General features: G+C 45.8%; 1 protein-coding gene across 2 annotated transcripts in view; it reads right to left on the bottom strand.

Moving 5' to 3' along the window:
- RBM33 (RNA binding motif protein 33) overlaps positions 1 to 20,192 on the bottom strand; it is a 739,069-nt gene that overhangs the window by 242,519 nt on the left and 476,358 nt on the right. For both annotated transcript variants that reach the window (XM_069211143.1, XM_069211144.1), the window contains exon 15: positions 17,802 to 18,440. In XM_069211143.1, the coding sequence (XP_069067244.1) occupies positions 17,802 to 18,440 (639 nt within the window). The remainder of the gene's footprint in view (positions 1 to 17,801; positions 18,441 to 20,192) is intronic.

Genomic DNA, 20,192 nt, shown 5'->3' with positions numbered 1-20,192 from the left:
CTGTGAGTTGAGCCCTCTGTAGTCCACACAAAACCTCATCTCTTTCTTTCCATCTTTGGTGTGAGGTTTGGGGACTAAGACCACTGGGCTAGCCCAGGGGCTGTCAGAGCGCTCAATTACTCCCAATTCCAGCATCTTGTGGACTTCCACCTTGATGCTTTCCTTAACATGGTCAGACTGTCTAAAAATTTTGTTTTTGACAGGCATGCTGTCTCCTGTGTCCACATCATGGGTACACAGGTGTGTCTGACCAGGGGTTAGGGAGAAGAGTTCAGGAAACTGTTGTAGGACTCTCCTACAATCAGCTTGCTGTTGGCCAGAGAGGGTGTCTGAGTAGATCACTCCATCTACTGGGCCATCTTTTGGGTCTGATGACAGAAGATCAGGGAGAGGTTCACTCTCTGCCTCCTGATCCTCATCTGTTACCATCAACAGATTTACATCAGCCCTGTCATGGAAGAGCTTAAGGCGGTTCACATGGATCACCCTCTTGGGGCTCCTGCTTGTGCCCAGGTCCACCAGGTAGGTGACCTGACTCTTCCTTTCTAGCACTGGGTAAGGGCCACTCCATTTGTCCTGAAGTGCCCTGGGAGCCACAGGCTCCAGAACCCAGACTTTCTGCCCTGGTTGGAACTCAACCATTGCAGCCTTTTGGTCATACCAAAACTTCTGGAGCTGTTGGCTGGCCTCAAGGTTTTTGCTTGCCTTTTCCATGTACTCTGCCATTCTAGAGCGAAGGCCAAGTACATAGTCCACTATGTCCGGTTTAGGCTCATGAAGAGGTCTCTCCCAGCCTTCTTTAACAAGAGCAAGTGGTCCCCTTACAGGGTGACCAAACAGAAGTTCAAAGGGTGAGAATCCTACTCCCTTCTGTGGCACCTCTCTGTAAGCGAAAAGCAGACATGGCAAGAGGACATCCCATCTCCTTTTGAGCTTTTCTGGGAGCCCCATGATCATGCCTTTTAATGTCTTGTTGAATCTCTCAACTAAGCCATTAGTTTGTGGATGGTATGGTGTAGTGAATTTGTAAGTCACCCCACACTCATTCCACATGTGTTTTAGGTATGCTGACATGAAGTTGGTACCTCTGTCAGATACCACCTCCTTAGGGAAACCCACTCTGGTAAAGATACCAATGAGGGCCTTGGCTACTGCAGGGGCAGTAGTCGACCTAAGGGGAATAGCTTCAGGATACCTAGTAGCATGATCCACTACTACTAGGATGTACATATTTCCTGAGGCTGTGGGAGGTTCTAGTGGACCAACTATGTCCACACCCACTCTTTCAAAGGGGACCCCCACCACTGGAAGTGGAATGAGGGGGGCCTTTGGGTGCCCACCTGTCTTACCACTGGATTGACAGGTGGGGCAGGAGAGGCAAAACTCCTTAACCTTCTGGGACATATTGGGCCAGTAGAAGTGGTTGACTAACCTCTCCCACGTCTTGGTTTGTCCCAAATGCCCAGCAAGGGGAATATCATGGGCTAAGGTCAGAATAAACTCTCTGAACGACTGAGGCACTACCACTCTCCTAGTGGCACCAGGTTTGGGGTCTCTGGCCTCAGTGTACAGGAGTCCATCTTCCCAATAGACCCTATGTGTTCCATTTTTCTTGCCCTTGGACTCTTCAGCAGCTTGCTGCCTAAGGCCTTCAAGAGAGGGACAGGTTTCTTGTCCCTTACACAGCTCCTCCCTTGAGGGTCCTCCTGGGCCTAAGAGCTCAACCTGATAAGGTTCAAGCTCCAAAGGCTCAGTTCCCTCAGAGGGCAGAACTTCTTCCTGAGAAGAGAGGTTCTCTTTTTCTGACTGTGTTGCAGTTGGTGTCCCAACTGACTTTCCTTTTCTCTTGGTAGGCTGGGCCTTTCTTCCAGACTCCAGCTCTACTTTTTCACCCTGTGCCTTGCATTGTGCTCTTGTTTTTACACACACCAGTTCAGGGATACCCAGCATGGCTGCATGGGTTTTTAGTTCTACCTCAGCCCATGCTGAGGACTCCAGGTCATTTCCAAGCAGACAGTCTACTGGGATGTTTGAGGAGACCACCACCTGTTTCAGGCCATTGACCCCTCCCCATTCTAAAGTTACCATTGCCATGGGATGTGCTTTAGTCTGATTGTCAGCGTTGGTGACTGTATAGGTTTTTCCAGTCAGGTATTGGCCAGGGGAAACCAGTTTCTCTGTCACCATGGTGACACTGGCACCTGTATCCCTCAGGCCCTCTACACTTGTCCCATTAATAAAGAGCTGCTGCCTGTATTTTTGCATGTTAGGCGGCCAGGCAGCTAGTGTGGCTAAATCCACCCCACCCTCAGAGACTAGAGTAGCTTCAGTGTGGACCCTGTTTGCTCTGGGCACACTGTTGATCCCACTTGGAGACTAGCCATTCCAGTGTTACCTGGATTGGAGTTTGGAGTGGAACCTTTCTTGGGACAGGCCTTGTCTCCAGTTTGGTGTCCAGGCTGATTACAGCTACGACACCAGGCCTTTTTGGGATCAAAGTTTTTACCCTTGTACCCAGGATTGTTTTGTGAAGAGGCTCTGGGCCCACCCTCCTGTGCAGGTTTTTGGGGGCCTGTAGAAGACTCTTTACTATTTTTATTTTTGGCCGTCTCACCACCTTTCCCCTGGGGAGGTTTTGTGACCCCTTTCTTTTGGTCACCCCCTGTGGAAGTTTTGGACACCCTAGTCTTGACCCAATGGTCCGCCTTCTTTCCCAATTCTTGGGGAGAAATTGGTCCTAGGTCCACCAGATGCTGATGCACTTTGTCATTGAAACAATTACTTAACAGGTGTTCTTTCACAAATAAATTGTACAGCCCATCATAATTACTTACACCACTGCCTTGAATCCAACCATCTAGTGTTTTTACTGAGTAGTCTACAAAGTCAACCCAGGTCTGGCTCGAGGATTTTTGAGCCCCCCTGAATCTAATCCTATACTCCTCAGTGGAGAATCCAAAGCCCTCAATCAGGGTACCCTTCATGAGGTCATAAGATTCTGCATCTTTTCCAGAGAGTGTGAGGAGTCTATCCCTACACTTTCCTGTGAACATTTCCCAAAGGAGAGCACCCCAGTGAGATCTGTTCACTTTTCTGGTTACACAAGCCCTCTCAAAAGCTGTGAACCATTTGGTGATGTCATCACCATCTTCATATTTAGTTACAATCCCTTTAGGGATTTTCAACATGTCAGGAGAATCTCTGACCCTATTTATGTTGCTGCCACCATTGATGGGTCCTAGGCCCATCTCTTGCCTTTCCCTTTCTATGGCTAGGATCTGTCTTTCCAAAGCCAATCTTTTGGCCATCCTGGCTAGCTGGATGTCCTCTTCACTGGAGTTATCCTCAGTGATTTCAGAGTTGTTGGCCCCTCCTGTGAGGGGACCAGCATCTCGGACTATTATTTGTGGAGTCAGGGCTTGAGAGGCCCTGTTCTCCCTAAATAGGACTGGTAGGGGGGAATTTTCCTCCAAGTCACTATCTTCATCCTCTGTGTTGCCATCCTCAGAGGGGTTGGCCTTTTCAAACTCTGCCAACAGCTCCTGGAGCTGTAGTTTGGAAGGTCTGGGGCCCATTACTATTTTCTTTATTTTACAGAGTGACCTTAGCTCCCTCATCTTAAGATGGAGGTAAGGTGTGGTGTCGAGTTCCACCACATTCACATCTGTGCTAGACATTATGCTTCTAAAAGTTGGAATACTTTTTAAGAAACTAAAACTGGTTCTAGAATCTAATTCAAACTTTTACCAAACTTTTAAACTCTAAAAGAAATGCTAACAGGGACTAACACAAGGCCCTAGCAGGACTTTAAAGAATTTAGAAAACTTTTCAAATTGCAAAAATCAATTTCGAATGACAATTTTTGGAATTTGTCGTGTGATCAGGTATTGGCTGAGTAGTCCAGCAAATGCAAAGTCTTGTACCCCACCGCTGATCCACCAATGTAGGAAGTTGGCTCTGTATGTGCTATTTCAAAGTAAGGAATAGCATGCACAGAGTCCAAGGGTTCCCCTTAGAGGTAAAATAGTGGTAAAAAGAGATAATACTAATGCTCTATTTTGTGGTAGTGTGGTCGAGCAGTAGGCTTATCCAAGGAGTAGTGTTAAGCATTTGTTGTACATACACATAGACAATAAATGAGGTACACACACTCAGAGACAAATCCAGCCAATAGGTTTTGTATAGAAAAATATCTTTTCTTAGTTTATTTTAAGAACCACAGGTTCAAATTTAACATGTAATATCTTGTTTGAAAGGTATTGCAGGTAAGTACATTAGGAACTTTGAATCATTTCAATTGCATGTATACTTTTCAAGTTATTCACAAATAGCTATTTTAAAAGTGGACACTTAGTGCAATTTTCACAGTTCCTGGGGGAGGTAAGTTTTTGTTAGTTTTACCAGGTAAGTAAGACACTTACAGGGTTCAGTTCTTGGTCCAAGGTAGCCCACTGTTGGGGGTTCAGAGCAACCCCAAAGTTACCACACCAGCAGCTCAGGGCCGGTCAGGTGCAGAGTTCAAAGTGGTGCCCAAAACGCATAGGCTTCAATGGAGAGAAGGGGGTGCCCCGGTTCCAGTCTGCCAGCAGGTAAGTACCCGCGTCTTCGGAGGGCAGACCAGGGGGGTTTTGTAGGGCACCGGGGGGGACACAAGCCCACACAGAAATGTCACCCTCAGCGGCGCGGGGGCGGCCGGGTGCAGTGTTAGAACAAGCGTCGGGTTCGCAATGGAAGTCAATGAGAGATCAAGGGATCTCTTCAGCGCTGCAGGCAGGCAAGGGGGGGCTTCCTCGGGGAAACCTCCACTTGGGCAAGGGAGAGGGACTCCTGGGGGTCACTTCTGCAGTGAAAGTCTGGTCCTTCAGGTCCTGGGGGCTGCGGGTGCAGGGTCTTTTCCAGGCGTCGGGACTTAGGTTTCAGAGAGTCGCGGTCAGGGGAAGCCTCGGGATTCCCTCTGCAGGCGGCGCTGGGGGGGCTCAGGGGGGACAGGTTTTGGTACTCACAGTCGTAGAGTAGTCCGGGGGTCCTCCCTGAGGTGTTGGTTCTCCACCAGCCGAGTCGGGGTCGCCGGGTGCAGTGTTGCAAGTCTCACGCTTCTTGCGGGGAGATTGCAGGGTTCTTTAAAGCTGCTTCTTTGGATAAAGTTGCAGTCATTTTGGAGCAGGTCCGCTGTCCTCGGGAGTTTCTTGTCGTCGTCGAAGCAGGGCAGTCCTCAGAGGATTCAGAGGTCGCTGGTCCCTTTGGAAGGCGTCGCTGGAGCAGAGTTCTTTGGAAGGCAGGAGACAGGCCGGTGAGTTTCTGGAGCCAAGGCAGTTGTTGTCTTCTGGTCTTCCTCTGCAGGGGTTTTCAGCTAGGCAGTCCTTCTTCTTGTTGTTGCAGGAATCTAATTTTCTAGGGTTCAGGGTAGCCCTTAAATACTAAATTTAAGGGCGTGTTTAGGTCTGGGGGGTTAGTAGCCAATGGCTACTAGCCCTGAGGGTGGGTACACCCTCTTTGTGCCTCCTCCCAAGGGGAGGGGGTCACAATCCTAACCCTATTGGGGGAATCCTCCATCTGCAAGATGGAGGATTTCTAAAAGTTAGAGTCACCTCAGCTCAGGACACCTTAGGGGCTGTCCTGACTGGCCAGTGACTCCTCCTTGTTATTCTCATTATTTCCTCCGGCCTTGCCGCCAAAAGTGGGGGCCGGGGCCGGAGGGGGCGGGCAACTCCACTAGCTGGAGTGTCCTGCGGTGCTGTGACAAAGGGCTGAGCCTTTGAGGCTCACCGCCAGGTGTTACAGCTCCTGCCTGGGGGAGGTGTTAGCATCTCCACCCAGTGCAGGCTTTGTTACTGGCCTCAGAGTGACAAAGGCACTCTCCCCATGGGGCCAGCAACATGTCTCTAGTGTGGCAGGCTGCTGGAACTAGTCAGCCTACACAGACAGTCGGTTAAGTTTCAGGGGGCACCTCTAAGGTGCCCTCTGGGGTGTATTTTGCAATAAAATGTACACTGGTATCAGTGTGCATTTATTGTGCTGAGAAGTTTGATACCAAACTTCCCAGTTTTCAGTGTAGCCATTATGGTGCTGTGGAGTTCGTGCAAAACAGACTCCCAGACCATATACTCTTATGGCTACCCTGCACTTACAATGTCTAAGGTTTTGCTTAGACACTGTAGGGGCACAGTGCTCATGCACTGGTACCCTCACCTATGGTATAGTGCACCCTGCCTTAGGGCTGTAAGGCCTGCTAGAGGGGTGTCTTACCTATACTGCATAGGCAGTGAGAGGCTGGCATGGCACCCTGAGGGGAGTGCCATGTTGACTTACTCATTTTGTTCTCACTAGCACACACAAGCTGGTAAGCAGTGTGTCTGTGCTGGGTGAGGGGTCTCTAGGGTGGCATAATACATGCTGCAGCCCTTAGAGACCTTCCCTGGCATCAGGGCCCTGGGTACCAGAGGTACCAGTTACAAGGGACTTATCTGGATGCCAGGGTGTGCCAATTGTGGAATTAAAAGTACAGGTTAGGGAAAGAACACTGGTCCTGGGGCCTGGTTAGCAGGCCTCAGCACACTTTCAATTCAAAACATAGCATCAGCAAAGGCAAAAAGTCAGGGGGTAACCATGCCAAGGAGGCATTTCCTTACAGGCAGGTAGATTTTTATAGACAAGTAGGTATTTTATTAAATTACACAATCCTGCTAGGGTGATGCAGAAGAATGCAAAGGCCATGGAAGCTTCTTTGTAATATGGGGTCTGAGAGGGAATGGAAAAGGTCTTTTGGCTTTGTTGTGGCATGTGTCTATACATGTGAATGACCAGCTGGATTTGGAGAGAGCACAACTCTTGCATGGGTTTTTGTAAAGAGTTATGTCTCGCCAGGAACAAACGGCATACCACAGGCCAGATATAAACTGGGCCAAAAACTTTGGGCTTTCCACCTAACAGCACTATACAAAGAGGTGGTATTAAATGGCACACTTCTGAACAGCTTGTGAATGTCAATAATAAATATGATCTACAAGGGAGGAGATCGATCAAACCCTGCCAATTACACATTAATTGCACTCATCGATGTAGAGGCGAAGTACTACGTCTCACTCATCTTGGAAGAACTCGTAGAATGTTCAACCACCAAAGATTTGGTCCCTGTCCACCAGACAGTTTTCAGCTAGGCTTTGGGACCACCACAAACATTTTAGCATTACCAACTATAGCCAACAAGTGCAAGCGGTCAAAGAACACGCTGCATCTATGTTTCATTGACTTCAAGGCGGCATTTGACCTGGAGGATCAACATTTACTGTGTCAAAAGCTAAGAGAGTGGGGGCTTCCAAAAAAGATTATTACATGCTATCGAACAGCTTTATTCACGTACCTGGATACAAGTGAGTGAATAAGGCAGTCCTATAAGTAGGACTGGTCGATGGTACTAATTTATCAAGGAAAATTCCAACTGTAGTTGGCCTAAAACAAGGGTGTGTGCTAGATCCTCATTAGTTTAACCTGTTTATAGCCAACTTGTCCCCTATGCTTGACCAGACACACACTCATCTGTCACTACTGGGGCCCCCTAACTTTGTCGCACCTTGCATTTGCAGACAAAAAAAATCTATTGAGAGTGGGTCTGCAAAGGTTATGCACAGAACCAACAGAATATGCCAAGCTAAACAAATTAGAAATCAACACAACAAAAACTAAAACAATATCCATCCAGACTCGATTAGGCCCATCCCTTAGGCTCAAGCTCGGATGCATCTGTCTGGAGGAAGTCAACAGTTATAGGTTTTTAGGGCTTTTCATAGACAAGAAGTTAACTTTTAAGGCTCACCAACACAGGCCTCGAAAGATCATAAAAATATTATTGGACCTGCAGGTCGAGTAACTTGGATAAGTTACTCGACCATAACTGTTTTGTACATGACCTGTAAATGGCTATCAAATTGTGTGATCCTAGGCAAATATTGTAGTTTACAGAGTCGCCTTTTTATCCATTTCACATATAAGTGTACCTTCAAGCATGTGAGCACAGCATTTCTGCTGTACAAAAAAACTTCTGTTTCATTAAATAGAAGAAATGCTTGCGCCATGTACAAAAATAATCTAGTCCACATATAGGGGGGCACATGATCCATTACTTGCCTCTTAGTTTACTAATAGCATTGCTACCAAGGCAGAAGGGTTTATTTTTGAAAATTAACTTTTCATAAATATGTTACAAAAGCATGATATGGTCATACACTGTCATTTACAGACAGAACATTTCAAAGAAAGGTTCAAAATCCTTCCAACTAACTTGCAGCTTTTCTGATAAAACTATATAATGTATTACCAAAACTGTGAAAATCTGGTTTCAGAAAACATATTTTGCACATCACCAAGTTAAGTGTTCGGATCTGTTTTCAACCTATTAAAAAGAAAAATTCATCACACAGAAGAACAATAGGCTTTCACAAATACTGAAATATATTTTGAAACGTTTGTACAGATGACTTAGCTATTTAAATGTTGAGTGTTAGAAAAAACTGATAAAATCCTTGAAGGAAAATTAATTGTAAGACAAACTGACTTCTGACCTCTGTCTCTGAGCTCAGAGCAAATGTGACAATAACCAGTTTTAAAAGCTTCCTTCACTTTCTGACTGAACAAAACACCTGTTTAATGTCAAAATGGCAAAAGGGGCACGTAAGTCCTGAAAACAGGTGGACCTGCTATCATATGACTTGCCATAGGGAATGGGCAAGTAGAATTTTCACGGCCTGAAACAGTATGTTACGAAGAAAGGAAACGCATTGATATCTGCTTTTCATGCCTTGGCCAAGAGGCTGACTTGTCCCACGTTTAAGCCACTAATAGCTGTTATCGCAGCCAAACGTTTGACATTGATTGCCTATGCGAACGTAGTCACGCAAAGTAAGGATGCCCTCCTCTTGGAAAAGCTTCAAATCAGTGCATCTAAGCCTGTGTTTGGTCTCAGGCAGAATGCTTCACCTGCACAGGCTCTATCAGAATTCGGCGTTATGAATCAGTTCTTATGTAGAAGATAAACCACCATCAAATTATGGCAAATAATGAGATCACTTGTTAATCAACGTCCTACGGCAGTCATTGGAAGAAGAAGATTCCAAATCCACATACAGAGAATATTTGCGTGCATCAATGGACACAACAAACACAATAGACTTATGGAATTTGAATCTAATGTACAAGACCTTTGGTTAAGCACTAAATAAAAGCTGAAAAAAATGCACTAACTTTTGACTGACAAGCAAGCATTAACTGGTCGCTCGGACGCATGGATGGTTTGGCAATCTAACAACAATTTGAAACTGGGAGCATATCTTAGCATGGCTTTTCCAGTGCATTTAAAAAGAAAGCTGCTGGCTAGTCGTCTGCACATTGTCATCCTTGGCCAACCTTCCAACATGTAAGAATACTGGTTTGATATTATGCAGGCTTTGCGGGCCTTCACAGAAGATATTGTTCATCTTGTCTGCATATGTCCTCCTTTAAAGAACATATGTGTTGCGTAGTTAAAAAAGGCATTTCATGATTGAGGAATTAGAGCCTGTAGATTGGCAATCATAAAAGAGCTCAATCCAACTGACCCTCAGATGAATGTAAATCTGCTACAGACAATGGCGTTGGGAAGAACACTGGTAATTCTATGGTTTGACTTGAGATGGAAGCTAGAGACCACCATGGGTAGGAAGGAAGACAGGGTATGTCCTGAGGACTACGCTGCCTGACTGAACCTGAAAGAAAAGTTCTTCTTGGGTAACAGAGGATGTAGCTCACTTATACGTCTGAAGGAAGTGATGGCTACTAAGAAAGCTACCTTCCATGAAGGGAACTGTAAAGACCATAAGTAAAGGGGCTGGAAGGTCCCATAAGTCTACTCAGGACAATGTTGCAATTCCACACAGTGATTGTTGGCACCCTTGGTGGGATAACCCGTTTGAGTCCTTCCATAAAGGCCTTGATGACAAGGACCATGAATAAGGAGATGTCTATTATTAAGTGGCAACAGCCACCAAGTGTAGCCTTATAGAGGTGTATAAGAGGCCCGACTTCTGTGGGTGGAGTTGATAGCAGACAATGTCCTGGACTGCTGCTTGAAGAGGGGTAATCTGTCTAGCACGACAGTAGTGCACAAATCACTTCCATTGGGTCACATAACAGGCTCTGGTTGTGGGTCTATGGGCTTCCTTAACGATGGTCATACATTCTGTAGGAAGACTGGGTACCCAAATTCTAAGACTTCAGGAGCCAAATCACAAAGTTGAGCAGTTTTAGGTTGGGGTGTCTGAGTATATTCTGATTCTGTGAGAAAAAAGCCTACCTGTTGGGCAGCTTCTCATGGGGCGGTCTAAGAATAGCTTGCGGAGGGTGGTGAACCAAGGTTGTCTGGCCCAGGTTGGAGCTATTAGAATAAGACTGAGGAATGTTTGCCAAAGTCTGTGACTCATGAATGTAAGAAGTGAGGGAGGCGGAAAAGTATAGGCAAATATCCCTAATCAGTTCATCCATTGTGCATTACCCATAGACTATGCGTGTGGGATTCTGGAGGCGAAGCTTGAGCACTGTGCATTTTCAGCAGAGGCAAACAGGTCAATGTGAGGAAAACCCAAACGGTGGCAGTACAAGAGTAAGACTTGAGTATGGAGTGGACTTCTTGATGCATCTTGTTGAGCAAGTCTGCAAAGTCATTGTCCATGGACGGAATGTGTTCTATGAGTAGATGTTCCTATTGATGTATCGCCCACACCCAAATGCTCTGTGCAAAGGCAGACAGCTGTAGGGAGAGTGTGCGGCCCTCTTTCTACAGTTAAAACATTGCTGTTTTGTTGTCAGTGTGAACTAGAAGCACCTTGTGCCAAATACGAGGGAGGATTGCTCTGAGAGCTGGCTGGATTGCCAACATCTCCAGATGGCTGATGTGGATGCTTTGTTGATTGAGTGTCCACACCCCTCGTGCGGTCAAGCTCTTGAAGATGCGCTACCCAACCAATGAGCGAGGCATCCGCTGTAATGGCCATTTGCAAAACAGGGTCCAGAGAGTGATGGGTACGGCGCCTTTGGGCTATCAACTTCCCCCAGCAAACTTCTTCAGCTGTTGTGTCCCTGTGCTGCAAAACAGGAAGCCAGTTAGATGACCCTTGCAGTCTCTTGGCTTTGGCTGTGCTCTGGAGGTGACTCCCCCTTGAGCAGGACACAGTAGGCACAGTCCCTTTATTTCCTAGCCACCGGGTGCAGTCCACTACAGTGCAGCCTCCTTGTTGGTTCCACAACATAGCAAGGCAGTAAATCCTAGGTCCTTGTTCCAGTTCAGTCAGTTCTGGGTGCCAGAGGTGCCCTATTTATGTACAGGAAATGCCCTTAGGGTATGATGTAGTTGGTAGCAAATGGGCTACCAGGTTTCCTCCCTCCCGATGACCACTTTGTGGGAAGTGTGGCATCTGGTTACCCCAAGACGCACCATTCTGCCTACTCTCAGGGTGGCAAAAATCTTTCTCTTGGAGTACAGAGCTCACAAGCCTAACCCAGAGGTGTGGCTACTAAGGAGGCTACACGTCCCTGGAAACCAGTTTTACAACTGGCTTCCCCTTCCCTGTCCCTAGTGTCAACCTGTCTACCTACACAATAGAACAGTCCCTCTCTCAAGTGTTCCCCATTTGCCCTTCAATGGAGACTTCGCCTTTGAAGCTCACCTTTGGAGCTAACACTCATGCGGCTTCCGATTGGGGAGGTTAACACCTCATCTTGCAGCAAGGCCTCTACGGTTATCCTTTGTGTGAGTCATTTGCAGGTCTCCTCAGGAGGGCAGAAAATGTCTGCACGATAGTCCCCATGTACACCAGTAAACAGACAGTGGAAAGCTTGGGCAACTAAAGCGGCAACTTCTCAAGTTGCACTTTGCCCACAAGTGCCATTAAATACAATTTAACCATTAAATACAATTTAATGCACTGATTATTTTGATACCTTACAGTACCAACTTCAATAGTCATTCAGAAGTTAGCAGGACTGAGCTGTCAACTGGCAACTCTGAAACGGCCAACAGGGTCTACTAGCCTTTCCACAGTAAAAACTATTTAGACTTTTTACTGCTTGAACATTTAAAAGTACGTTTCACTGTCCCATCAGGCCTAACTTAGGGATGACTTACATATATTAGAAAGGGAAGTTTGGGCTTTGCCATTACTTTAAATTGCAAAGTTGAGTTGACAGCTTAAAACTGCCCTTTCAGTCTGACGTGGCAGACTGGTAGTCATGTTTTACCTAGTCCCACTGAAGGTGGCACTGGTATCCCTGGTGGACACTAACTTACAGGCCCTGTGTAGCCGTGGTTCCATATTCTAGGGAGGTGTTAGTAAATTAGGCTATGACAATTGGGGAGAAGCATATTAAACATGTACCATTTTAAGGATCAGAGTGCATGCACTGTGTCCTGTTTAGCAGGGCTCAGGGCATTTCAGAGCCATTACTCCAGTACCTAGTTGCCAAAATGGGGGCTAAAAGTGGGAGTAAACCTGCAAAAGAATTGTTTCCTTACAGCTACTAACTCCTGCCCCGTCTGACACAGGAGGTGTTTGATCAGCTCCTCAATCTCGTCGCAGTGGGCACGGTCGTACCGGGAGTGTAGTCCAATAGAATTGGTGATGTGCTAATGTGCAGCTGACGGGGACACTACCTGCTTCCCTGATGCATCAATTTTCTTACTCTTCGGGTCTGGTCGGGAGCATCGCCCAATGCCTTTTGAGTTCACACATCTGTGTGATGTGTGGACCAACAGGGAATTTTAGCAGTTGACCCCAGATGTAAGGGGGTGGTCAGAAGAGGAAGCCTCTTTTTGTCCACCGTAATTATGATGACTTACGTCTCGACTGGCTTCTTAATGTCAGGGGCTGATTTAAGCATCCCCTTAAGTAGGGGTGGTACTGCATGAATGTCTGCGTGCTAGAGAGGGTCTCTAGTGGGAAGGTATCCTCCCAGGACATTCTATGTATATCCACTTTGTTTTAAGTGGCTGCTCTCTGCAGCGCCTAATGGTATGCAGCAGTGTCGTCCATGGGGATGTGGGGGAACTTAGCCAGATATAGATAAGGATCTGTCGCACCAAAGGGTGTCACGTCATAATCTTCCCTTGGGTCATAAGTTGTGTAATAGACAGTGGATCCCTGAGGGGACTCTGGGAAAGGGTCCAATGGCAGTGGCAGGAAGGTGTTTCATGGACAAGTGGCCATAGGTTGGGGGGGGGGATGTGCATCGCAGAAGTTGACGTGGCACAAGAGGTGGGGGAATGTACTTTTGACAGGCAAGACGCAGAGTCCAAATGTTTTATTTCCTCCTCATATGTCACTTTCCTATTTGGAAGGACAGAGTCACTGGCTAAGAGAGCCGGCTTTGTCAAGATGCGTCCAGTACTAGGCTCAATATGGATTCGCTTTTGCCTGGCGTTAAGCTCTGCTCCTTTGAGGGCAAGTTGCTCAAGATCTTTGGAAATGACAGATGAGGCTCTTCATGTTGGCTTTTTCAAGCCGAGGATGACTGTTGGGCTGGTGGATGGGAGCTGGATTTTGGCTCGGATACCAAGGTCTGCTGGGAGGGTGTCTTCAATGCTGGAGCAGAAAGCTTGCCAAAGTTGAAGGGAGTGGCTGGGTGGCGGGCTGTGATGCCGAGCTATGTGGGTGCGCTGGGTACGACTCAGTTTCCCAGTGTCAACCATTGCTGGACTGTGAACTCCATGCTCAACTCAAGGGTGAGGATCCGCTTTCGAGTGGTGCTGGGGGTGAGGAAGCAAGACATTGGTGCTCACTGCTGCAATTTTAATAGAAGGATGCTGTGCAGGTGATGGGTCATCTACATCTGAAGTCGAACCCTCTTCCAAATCAAACACTAAAGCCTCTCCACCAGAAGCCTCAGGCTGCTGCTCAGCCTTAGCTTCCCTTTCCCTAAACATGTCTGGGGTGTCTTTCGACCTATGAAGCACCATCATTGCTGACTTGATTAGATGACCCGACTATAACGTAACGCCGGTTTCAGAAGGTGAGGCACACCAAACAGGAGCCCTCTTGATGGTCTGGGGACAGCCAAAGATTGCACACCTGGTTTAAGTCTGTCCTCGGGTACTTCCCTCAACACTTGAGGCGGAAGCCAAAGGGAGTTCTTTCCATTACATGTGCGTTTTCTAGCATCGATGAAAGGATAAATGCCCAAAGGGGCCTAGCCCCCCACACAGGGTGACAATGGAATTGAGGGTGAGCCAACTTGACACTTTGAATAGAAGGTAGATGCACCGTTTCTTCAACTGACAAAGGTAGAGGGAACCAAATGGGCCAAGTAAGAACACCATGGCATTGAACCAGCGATTGAAGGAACACGTCTGAACCCAAAGAAAGAGGAAAAGAAAAAACAATCCAACAATGGAGCTGATGCCCATGCCATTACCAATCATGGTTAGAGACCCAATATTTCATGGCTCGAAAGACTTCTTTGAAGAAAAATAACTTGCACACATCCGAGCCAAACACTAGATGGCAGGATTATGCACAGCATGTGTATGTACAGCTAAACATGCCTCAAACACAGTTTTTTTTTGTCTATTTTGGGGGTTAGTCAGCTTAATAAACAAGGATAAGCATGGATTTCAAAAGATTTGTAAAACACTGAGAAAACACCATTTAAATACACAAATGATAAAGACTGAAACCAGGACAGACTATTGAGCTGGCGCGGAAAGGCCTAAGAAGTCGTCTTGTCTCTAACACTCATCACAAAGAATGTTTCCTTTAATCTAAATAAGAAATGACTAACTTAGATACTTAATAATTGAATTAGTTTGTTCCACATAAGTAGCACATATTCATTTGTGCAAAACCAGTACAATGAGGGACCTGTGAATATAGGGTTTCTTCAGCATAAGAGGAGAGGTTAGTAAAGAAAGATGGAAGAATAGTGCCCCTATTTCCCTTGGGCAGCAAAGAAAGTGTCATACAAGGATCAAATATATTCCTATGTAATAGTGATTGTATGGTTTATTGTGATTGTAAGGTTTACCCAAATCGTATTAACAGAGGATACCACAGCCAGAAAATGTAACTTTCAATTTAAAGAGACTGGTAGCCATGGGTTATGTTCCATATATTTGTAAATCACACTATCACCAGCAAGGTATCCTGGCACTGAGCAGATGTGTGTGTCTGGCCCTGCCTATGGTAGGGTGCTTGATTGACATGTCCGCTCCTTGCAGATTTCCAGAACAGTGGAGGATGCTCTGATGTGGAGTGGTAATCTGTCACATGCCTTAGGAGTGACGTAAGAGGACGCCAGTCCTCCTGATTTGGTTCTGTGTATGTGTGAGATGTATTAGAGTAGGAGTCCTGCAAAGAGGTGGTGTTTGGACGGTTAGTGGAAGGCAATGTGATTGTTCGGGTAGGCGGAGCCTAAATTATGTGGTGCCTTCATTGTGTGTTTGAAGAGTTTAAAATGAGCATGTTTGTTTAACGGGGACCAGGGAAGCTCCATGACGTGTGATGTGAGGCACATTCTGTGTAGGAAGCTGAGCATGAGCCTGAGTCCTAATTTCTGGATGGTTTGTAGTCTTCTAGTAAGTTGATTGGTGAACCTGGTGTAAATGGTCTTCTTGTAGTCCAACTTGCTGGGTACTAAGGCATCAGTGACTGTTTCTCTCGTGTTGCTTGGGAGCCATTTAAAGATCTTCCCCAACAACTTCAGTGTAGAGGCAGGATGCAGCAACAGCGTTGAACTGAGCAGAAATGTCCAATTTAGAGCCAATGATTATTCCAAGGCTCTTGGTGTGGGTGCGGGTCCGAGATCAAACGGTCACCAGTTGGAGTCCAGTAGTGAGCTGTTCTTGCTGAAGACCACTACTTCTGTCTTATCAGTGTGGAGTTTGTTGGCTTTCATTCGGTTAGCAACTTTGATCATGTAGGAGGTGAAATTCTTTTTTTTGGGTGTCTTGTTCAAGAAGGAGAATCTGAGTTGCATGTCGGCGTAGGAGAGTATGCTGATGTGTGCACACATGACGTTGGCCAAAGGGGTTATAAATGCATTGAACAGGGTGGAGCTGAAGCGATGAGCCTTGAGGTACTCCACAGAGGAGTTTGCGAGCTTCCGAGGAGTACGGTGCCAGGCTGACAGCTTGTTTACTATCTGGTAGGAAGGAGCAGATCTAGTGGACAGTGGGTCTGGGGTGCCAGTCTTGAGCAGGTGCCTGATGAGCAGGGGTTGAGAAACTTAAATGCTGCAGAGAGGTCCAGGAGAATGAGGGTTGCTATGTCTCCTTTGTCAAGGATTATAAAAATGTCATATGTGGCAGCGATGAGTGCTGTTCCTGCACTATGGTTGGGCCTGATTCCAGACTGCGTGGTGTTGAGGAGCTGGTGGTGGCTGAGGTTGTTGGTGAGGCATTGGTTAATTAGGTTTTCTAACACCTTTGGTGGGTATGGTTAGAGGGAGATGAGTCTGTAGTTGGAAAGCGTGGCTGGGGCAGTAAATGATTTCTTGAGCAAGGGCATGACTCTGGGATGTTTCCAGGAAACCAGAAATGTGGTTGAATCAATGGAGACATCGAGGACAGGTGTTAGTGTTTTACTAATTGGTAGGAATCCTTTGGTGAAGGCAAGTGGGGGTAAGGGTCAGCAAGTTGAACAGTGGTGTTTGCGGGCCATGAACTCAGAGTACGTTCTTCAGCCATGTTGAGAAGCTGAGTTGCCATGTCGATGGGGCCCAGTTAAGGATCAAAGTTGCTTTTTATGAAGGTGATTTTGTAACATGAATTCTGAAAGCTTATTGCAAAGGTCTTGTGAGGGGATGATGTTACTACAGGCGGCGCAGTGAAACCTTTGATGATGGGCAAGATTTATTTGCTACTGTTATGCCAGTGTCTATGTGGTCGAAAGAGCTGTGTGCTTAGTGTTATGTATCTACTGGTTTGTAGCGTCTAAGGGCTGATTTGAAAATGTCTACCTGTGGTGTCTTGACTAGTTCTCCATTTATGCTCCTGTTGCTTGCAGTGGTATGTCATGGGTTCTAAATGCTGTCTGACAAATATACAAATCTAATACTAAAGGATGTTTCCTACCAGGTTGACATTAACCTAGATGATGTTCAAAAATACATTTAGTAGCAATTTACGAGGAAAAGCATTGCTTCTCAAAATAACTTTTAAACTAAAATGACAGACAGGTAGGGCCTTCAACGATCCATCAATCCACGAGCTTGACAGGTAGGAGCCAAAGAATGAAATATAAAAATAGTGAACATTCTTCTTTGCCAAGCCTCCGCAGCAACACATCATAGTCACTACCTCTCGTAGCAAACTGCGTTGAATGATGCTTCACAAACCTAATAATATCCATATTACTTTTAGACAACCTCAGACATCCACAGCTAAAATGCTCAGTAACCACTCATACAAACTCAATGCTTGAGGCCACTGATGCAGAATAAAGCCATGCTGTTGAGATAGAAAGTCTCCCTGTAAACACAATAAAATCGAAATTACTAATTAGCAAGAGCAATGGGCAACTTCTGCTGGTCATCATGATCACATTACATACGTTCTTACTTGAGACCAGTATACGCTTTTTTCACAATCTGAAAGGAACAATACAGAACCCATCACAAGGAGGGCGAATAATACAAGTATGAGTATTCATCAAAAATCCATGCTTCGCAAGTATGCAACAGTGAATATGTTAATAAGAGAAAAAGAAGGTTTGGGGGTTTGGGTTTAAAGGATTATTTATTGTTATTATTATTATTATATATATATATTATTTTTTTTAACTTACCGCTCCAGACAGTTTGATCACCCTAACTTTCGCAGCTATGTGTGGCCCATCTCCACTACCACTGTTTGCTCTCTGCATTACAGTCCTCTTTACACCAGTCTTTAGTTCCTGGGACCGTCCTTGAACCAAAGCAACCTTTGGAGTCTGTGCGGGAGTTGTCACTGCTGCAGTTAGTGGGGGCTGTGCCTGTACAAGTTTCTGGACTGGCTGCACTGGATTCTGAGGTGCTAATCTATTTGTTCTTATCTGCTTCACTGCATTCCTCTGTAGTCCTTGGAATTGTATATTATTCCCAGCTCCTTGCTGAAAATGTGTGCTTTTCTGCTGTACAACTGTACCTAACGCTGCTTGCTTCTGAACGAGCAGTCTGTTTTTGACATTTTGCTGGACAGGTGCAGTGGTTTGGGGTACTGATGAATTACAGTTCACAGGCATGTGTGGTGCCTGCGTCTCCTGCTGACTTAACAATTGAGGGGCAGGTGAATGCTGCTGTGCAAGTCTTTCAAGCAGTTCCTTCTTTCTAGCACCAGCTTGCTGCTGTCTACGAAGTTCCTTTTGTTTTAGGATTTCTTCCCTCAAGCGCTTCTGTTCCTCTATTTTCAAACGATACAGTTTTGTTTCTTCATCTTCATCTGTAAGCTAGAGAAAATAATGGGGAAAATGTGTAACTCAATAGTGTAACGTAGAACGGCACCAATACTGTTTGACACTATTTATGCAGCATTCTATGACAATATATTGGGGGTTTTCAAATGCCATCCCTAGGTTTCATTTCTTGCAGTGTATGTCAACTACATTGCACAAGGGAGTCTTACATGGGAACCCACGTCTGGGACAGTTTAACATCTGTTAAATGTGCATATTTGAATAGCAAAGTTATGTAACTCTACCTTCACTTTGTGTCATTGCTTTAAGCTTTGTGTACAAGTAAGCAAAACTGTTTTCTTTTCTGTGATTAACAATGAATACCATACCACTGTTCTGTATCCAGACTCTAGAGTTGAACAACTGGCTCACATTTGATAGATAATGTTCTTCCTGGTGGGGGGTCCTCTACCTAACTGCAGATTCTTCGTATCCTCCAGTACCAGACTGGTGGTTTTCATAACAGTGCTTCCGCTTGCTACTACATGGCGTCATGCTGCTCCTCCTGGTCTTTGTTCTGCCCCAAAAGTGACAAAATGGAACTGCATATAAGCACCACACCTGCACACCGTTGTGTTAGAGCTTCACTCGCCTTAGGATACAAAGTACAAAAATATTTGGAGGTACAAATGTGTAAATATCCAATTTGGACCTTTTCAGATGTTAAGAAGAGACCACTCCACAGGGCAAGTGAGAATCTGCAGTTATACAGACTATCCACAAGAAGGATTATGTTACTTACCCTATATGCATCTGTTTGTGGGATGTAGTGTTGTAGATTCACATGCTCTGCATACTCTTGCCACCTAGTGTTGGGTGTGGATGTGTGCAAATTGTTTTTCTTAGAAGAATCTTCTTGAGTCATGAGGTAAATTGACTCCTTCTCTTGGTTATAATGCTCATGGGTATAGACTCCAGAATATTTTCTTTACATCGTCGGCAGACGTGTTTTTCGGCTGACAGTTTTCGGGTTTCCTTCGGTCCGTTGGCAACCTCTATACTCGTCTGTATTGTTTTTGTTCACATTTTACTTTCACCCTTCGCAAACAGAAGAAAATCGTTACCCGTCAACTAGACGTTCTCCACTCGAGACCTTCAAGCCTCGTTTGGGGCCTTCTTTCTCATCTCAAAGATTTGAGCAACGATTTGCTGCTAATGAAATGGACTCCATCAGGTTTGCAACCTAAGTTTGTCTCCTGACCACATCGAGGAAAACTGTGTGGCTGTACTATCTTTTCGATCAAAGAAAATCTTGCGGTATCGTGTGGCGCATCGCAAAGAAATGCAGCACAAAGACCTGGAGGAGACACTCAATATCGTCAGTTACCACAATGTTAAACAAAAGAAAGAGCTGCACGACGCCTCGGCTGCAGAGGAAGAGGTCTTTTCCATCCTTCATTGCTAATCTGACTCAGAAATCGAGCTCGGCATGCAAAGTGTGTGTATTTACAGCCACACATGCCATCAAACTGAGTATTACAACAAAGGTAAGCAACTTGTCCTTCTGATGGATGCTTCTAACTGCAGATTCCTCATCTTTAGAATAGATGCCTAATCAGTATCTCAGGTGGAGGGTCTGTGGAATGAAATCAGACCAGAAACGCTTCCAGTACCAAACCAGCAAAATGCCCTTATTGTCAGTCCAGCCTGTCATGGCAGTAGTGCTCTGTGAACATGAGCACCGACGGCCACATTGTTGCCGGACAGATATCAAAGATGGACACTCCACAAACTAACACAGTGGTG

Source organism: Pleurodeles waltl, chromosome 10 (assembly GCF_031143425.1).
Source record: "Pleurodeles waltl isolate 20211129_DDA chromosome 10, aPleWal1.hap1.20221129, whole genome shotgun sequence".
NCBI classification, from domain to species: domain Eukaryota; kingdom Metazoa; phylum Chordata; class Amphibia; order Caudata; family Salamandridae; genus Pleurodeles; species Pleurodeles waltl.
The sequence above is the reverse complement of the archived record's forward strand: the minus strand, read 5'-3'. Positions and strand labels throughout refer to the sequence as shown.